Below are 6,137 nucleotides of genomic sequence, written 5' to 3'. Positions count from 1 at the left end.
GTCCCAGTGCAGCGTGCTATCTACTAGCTAAATAATGTCAATGTATAACAGTGAGGGAAACATCATTTACTATTGTGAAAATCTACTCATAACAAACACCGAGTCACCACCCAAGGTTTATTTACAGGATCTTTCTCAAGAATCATTACATGGATTTATTTGACTTTTACTTGGGAAATGTTTGGTCTTACTTCTTAAGGATGTGAGATTTGTGAAAATGACTTTTTAGGTAAAGAATAATTCAGACTGGAGCTACCATTAAACATTTTTTATTGCGTAGATTGTAGCCTTTGCAGTACATGCAAAATTAAAAAGAGGTGTCGGTTAAATCTGTAAGCATATAATAGCAATGTAAATGTCTTGGATCAGCAATGTATTTGGATTAGGGACTAATAAGTCTAAGTGAACAGACATCTGTCAGGACACACAGTTTACATGATAAATCAAGGAGGCCTTTTCAAAGTGATTTTCCTCATATAAAGATAAAATATTTCTTGTTTACAATCTTGCTTGTTTTTAATACTGCAAAATCTCTATAATAGTACACTCTCAGTTCTGTACATAGTAAAAACATAAAACTATTCTCATACCAGTGTCTGTTTTAAATGCAAAACAAAAGTAGTTAATAGGTTTGTAATGTATGTGCCTATAAAAAAAAAAGAGAGAAGAAGAAGTAGCTGCACCCTCCAATCAGATTTTAAATGCACTTATGGCAGAAATAGAATGGAAGGCACCCCTGACTCATATAAAGCAATATGCAGAATCTCAGCACTAGGCATAAAGCTTTTGACTATACCAGGCAGCTTTATGTACATTTCAGGTTTTAAGGGTTCAAATGCTTCATGCAAACCTTATGAGGATATCCTCTAAACTCAGTAACATCACTGTGAGGTCAAAGGCTCCCATGGGTCACAGCATAATACGTTGCAAATGCTTTATTTTCAAGGGCTCATGCTTTGCAACATTTGACAATTTCACACAATACCCTCCATTAAGACTTCCTGATGGCTGCAGCTCAGCTAAAAAAGTGGAACACAATGTGGAGTTTCTAAAGCATCTCTTGTGATGGATTAGTTTGGACTCAGCAAAGCGTGAATTCTCCTGAAAATAATCTGTGAGCTGACAGCATGCTGACCTCGGCTGACAGGAAGGTTTTTTAAAGCTGGCTTCTCTCAGAGACAGCTCATAGTTGGCATGTTATGGCATGAGTTTGGTGCACCTGGATTATTCATTTTTTAAGCCAGTGTCATCTCAGACACATTTGTGATATTTACTGGTGTGATAAACACCCACATATTAGCTAAGAGACACATCATAAGTCACTGCCAGAAAAACATTTTAATAACAATATTTTTTAGCTTTGATCTTCAGTTTGCTTCTGTAATTATAGTGAAGGGTTGACAAACAGTTGGCAGCAAACTTTCAGGATAGCTAGTATGACACAAGAAGGCATTAACTGTAGCTTTTTATGGACATTCAGCATTTTTTATGTTTTATGTGTCAAAGTCTCTGATCTGATAAGGCATTAGATTTTCAGAACATATATTAGTTAAGTAATTTATTTATATCTGTCTTTTCATAGTAGACCATATCTGACCATTACAGTAAATGGCTGTAGTCAACTGACAATACAATTGAAAAAAGAACATTCTTTTAAAACCTGCCAACTTGTCAGGTTCATTCTGCTGCAATAGCTTTATACTGTTTGCCCACAATAAAATGAATGGCATGACAGTGTTGAAAAGCATTTTTGCAGTTCTTTATTATATCATTGTGAATGTATCTTGCAAGGAATGAATGGAGGCCTAAAAAACCCCCCGACAAAAGCAGATCAATCTGTTTATCAAATGGTCAGCAAAATGATATGCGGCTGGAATGGGAGAGTAGCAATTCAAGATCAGTTTGAAAAATGCAGAGTAAAAAAAATCCAGTAGGGATAAATATTAGTAATGAAAACTGAATAAATGATTCTTTGTTTTGGGCCAGTATATTCACCACCGGTTACTGCAGATTGATTTAAGAACCTTGAAATTGGCACACAAAAGGACTCTCCAGACAGAGAGCTGTCCTTGAAGAATCACTTATATTTCTTTTCGTACTGTTGCCCGGATAGTGCTGAACATTTTGCCGATGGCCTCGAATAATGGGTCGCAGAATGTGTGGATGCAGATAGAATAGACCCGGCTGATGCATTGGATCTCAATCAAGTAGCTCCTTATGCATGGCACCACTGCCCAGATGTGCAAGAATGACAAAATGGCAAAGTAGATACCCCAGATGAGAGCCAGAGGAATGCCAAAGATTGCCGACAGTAAGCGATAAAACCAGTATTTTGTCACAGTGAAGGTGGTGAAGCTGGCTTTCCAAATCCCATCAAAACTGTGTGTTCCATCAGGTTCAGCAATGACATCTTCAAAATCAATCTGAAGGCAGAGGAGACAAAAGCAGGTTAGACAGATATTCACAACCGACAGACGTGTGGATTCCAAATACCCTTTGTCTTAACAGTGATCTACTCATTATGGCTTTGATTCAACAAAACACTTAAGCATGTGCTTAACTTTGAGCATGCAAGTCCCATTTATTTAGACATTTAAGCACATATGTACATTAAGCATGTACTTAAGTTTTTCTGACTAAAGGTAGGGTTATTCATATCATTAAAGTCAAGCATCTGCCTGAGTAATTTGCTGAATTAGGACCTTAGTCTCTGAATTGCATGGAACAGTCTTGTGCAGTGTTTCTCAGACTGGGGTCGCTGCTTGTGTAGGGAAAGCCCCTGGCGGGCCGGGCCAGTTTGTTTACCTGCCCCGTCTGCAGGTCCGGCCGATCGCGGCTCCCACTGGCCATGGTTCGCCGCTGCAGGGCAATGGGCACTTTTGGAAGCAGTGGCCAGTAAGTCCCTTGGCCCGTGCCACTTCCATCAGCTCCCATTGGCCTGCAGCGCTGAACCGCGGCCAGTGGGAGCCGCAATTGGCCAGACCTGCGGACGCAGGGGTGGCTCCAGGCCCCAGCATGCCAAGCGCGTGCTTGGGGCAGCATGCCGCGGGGGGCGCTCTGCTGGTCGCTGGGAGGGTGGCAGGTGGCTCCAGTGAACCTCCCGCAGACGTGCCTGCGGAGGGTCCGCTGGTCCCGTGGCTTCGGTGGAGCATCCACAGGCAAGCCTGCGGGAGGTCCACCGGAGCCGCGGGACCGGCGACCAGCAGAGCGCCCCCCACGGCGTGCCGCCCTGCTTGGGGCAGCGAAAATGCTAGAGCTGCCTCTGTGCGGATGGGGTAGGTACACAAACCGGCCCGGCCCGCCAGGGGCTTTCCCTACACAAATGGCGACCCCAGTTTGAGAAACACTGATCTTGTGGGCTGTGTGAAGCATTTGCATGTAAGTGTGTCTAAAATATAAAACAAGTCTCTGCTAGTTGTGGCTAGCAGATCTGTTCATGTAACTGGAATGGAAGCTCAGATTCCTGGCCTGGAGTTTCCTCCTATGCTGGAGGCAGGGAAATTGGGTCATGGACCCCGAAGGAAGGAGCAAAAAGAAGAACAAATGGGGACACCATTCTCAGGCCTCTGATGGATATAAGGAGAATTGCACTGTAGAGAAATGCTGCTGTCTGATTGTGAACCAATCCTTGAAGAACACAAGAAGATACAGCAGACAAACATCTGCTTTCCACTTGCAACAGTGAAACTTCATAGATGTAACTGAGGTTACTCCTAATTTATATGATCAGGGAAGTGAAATCAAGATTAGGCTCCATATATTCTAATGTAAATATGCAATGCTCTGGAATAGAAAACTAGTATTAAAAAGAGGAGCAGCAGTTCTCCATTGCAAAATCACAATATGCAATACTGTAGAATGAATGGCTTATAAACAGTAGTAAAGATTTCCATGCAAAGCCTTCCATTTTGCAAAAATATTTAGAATATTTACATAATGTTAGACTTAATCACACTAGACAGTGAATTACTGTCTTGTCTCTTCAGGCCCCTCTTAATAGTGAAACAAGTTATTGTTGGGTTTAGGAAAGTGACAAAGTATTGATGTTAAAGAGTTATACATTTTGTGTAATTTCCTTTGAATTCTAATAAAAAACATCACTGTTGACACTGGGCTCATCTGTTTGTTAAAGAAGAAAATGTTCTTAGAATGAGAAATTGAATACTATGCATTTAAAAGTCTAAATTTTTGTAACAAAATAGTTGCTTTCCTAAAGCACCGTGAGTGGAGCATTATGTGGTTATGTGAAATTAATACAAGTCAATTATTTAGACAATTTTTTTGCATTTGGAAAATCTGTTTTAATTTAATAGAATGAGGTTATAAACCCCAGTAAAAGCTTTTCAAATAATAGCGCATCTTTCCCTCATTTTTTCCCTATGAAGTCAATTACAGAGGAGCAAATATTGAGAGAAACAAATTTAAGCCATTAAATATCAACCCAACATTTTCATATCTCCTGATCATGTAAGGGTTTAACCTGCAAGGTGCTGCTTGTCTTCAATTCCTACTGTAATGAACAGAATCATGTTGCATGTTCTGCCTCTTGAATGACTGGACCCTTAATTCCAGCCACTTCACATCGTGACATATATGTTACCATGAAACCAAGCTCCAGACTTCAAAGTGCAACAGGGACGTCTTCTGGTGCATTTGAATCAGGCAGTCATTTTGACATCCTAAGATGACAACAATTTAATGGTTTGTAAAATGTTGACAGCTCAATGTAAATTGAAAACCAAAAACCCTAGATATAAATTATTATTTTATTAGATGTATTTGAGGTATTCAGAATCTAGACACATTTTATGTAGCTTAAATCAAGAGCAAACAACATTTCCCCAATCATGTGAAGCACACACATAATCACCCCCATGGTAACCAAGCCAACTTCTTGAAAGGTGGGGAAGACCAATTGGTAAACCATATATCAGGGGATTCCAGAACCTGCAGTCTGTGGAGGACGTGACTAATGTGATTCATCTTATATCATGTTCTAAAAGTGGCCAGGCTCCAGCTCACTTCTGGCAGGAGTGAATTCTAGAAATGAGGACCATCTGCTCGGAACATTCAGCTCCAGGGCCCATTCACCCTTGATAGGCAGGGAAAGCATTTCTGTTAAATGTTGGCATTGTGTGATGGGGAACAGAGGGACAGCTGGCCTTTGTGATAACAGGGTTCTAGAACTTTTAGGGCTTTATAGATAGTAACCAGCACCTTACATTTCACCCAGCAGAGAACTGGCAGCCAGTGGATATGATGAGCCACAGATGCAATATGCTCTGCTCTGAAGATGGGAAACCACATTTTACAGGAGTAGAAGCATCTAATGGGCCTTCTGACTATCCCCTGATAAAGTAATACAAAAATCCAACCTTAAAATGATAAAGGCATGAACGGTTACAGTGAGGTTTGCATTTCAAGGGAAAGAATGAAGTGTCTCAGTCAATTGAGGAAGACAATGATTTTTCTGACCTTCTGGGAGCTGAGGAATCTACTAAAGCCTACTGAGATGGCAAAAGCATTGTGACAATAGGTGGACAGATGCCTTCAATAGAGATAGCAGCCACAGTCTATGCAAATTCTACAAAATGTTTCCTGCTCCAACATGCATCACATTTATCTTATCCAAAGTGAGTCTAAGAGATCTATCTGGCTTTCATTCATATTTACCTGTCTTTCCTCCAGATTCTAAGGGACTGATCCAGCTCCTACTGAAATCAGAACCTAGCAGACCAGGAAAATGATTCTGTCTGGGCCTGATGAAAAGGAGACATAGAGCAGCTCCTTCCTCCCAAGGGTGTGGAGTGCCACAGGTTTCAATCTTAGCCCCTTCATATTCAAAGTATCTGAAAGGGGGAAATTGCGAGACATAGTATGGCATCTTCAGTGTGTTGAGTGCCCAACACAACCTTCTGGGAGCTCTCCTAAAAAAAATAAGTATGTAGCCATCTATAGTGATTACATCCATTCATGCCACATCATGCAGTCCTCTAACTTAAAGACATGCACTCTTGGCTGAATTTTCTAATGTCACCCTTAGTACCCTTATTGAATTTTCACAGTCAGTGTGTGGGGAAGGCAGTTCTTTAAACTTGTGCTTTAAAACCAAACAAATAGTTGTTAATGTGCCATAT

The 6,137-nt window shown here is 40.9% G+C and overlaps 1 protein-coding gene across 1 annotated transcript in view; it reads right to left on the bottom strand.

Moving 5' to 3' along the window:
- Positions 1-253: 253 nt before the first annotated feature.
- CAV1 (caveolin 1) overlaps positions 254-6,137 on the bottom strand; it is a 28,262-nt gene continuing 22,378 nt past the window's right edge. The window contains exon 3 of the mRNA XM_039519965.1: positions 254-2,423. Coding sequence (XP_039375899.1) covers positions 2,082-2,423 — 342 coding nt within the window. The 3' untranslated portion in view covers positions 254-2,081. The remainder of the gene's footprint in view (positions 2,424-6,137) is intronic.

Source organism: Mauremys reevesii, linkage group 1 (assembly GCF_016161935.1).
Source record: "Mauremys reevesii isolate NIE-2019 linkage group 1, ASM1616193v1, whole genome shotgun sequence".
Lineage (NCBI taxonomy): Eukaryota > Metazoa > Chordata > Testudines > Geoemydidae > Mauremys > Mauremys reevesii.
Note: the sequence above shows the minus strand (reverse complement) of the source record. Positions and strands in the feature narration are given on the sequence as shown.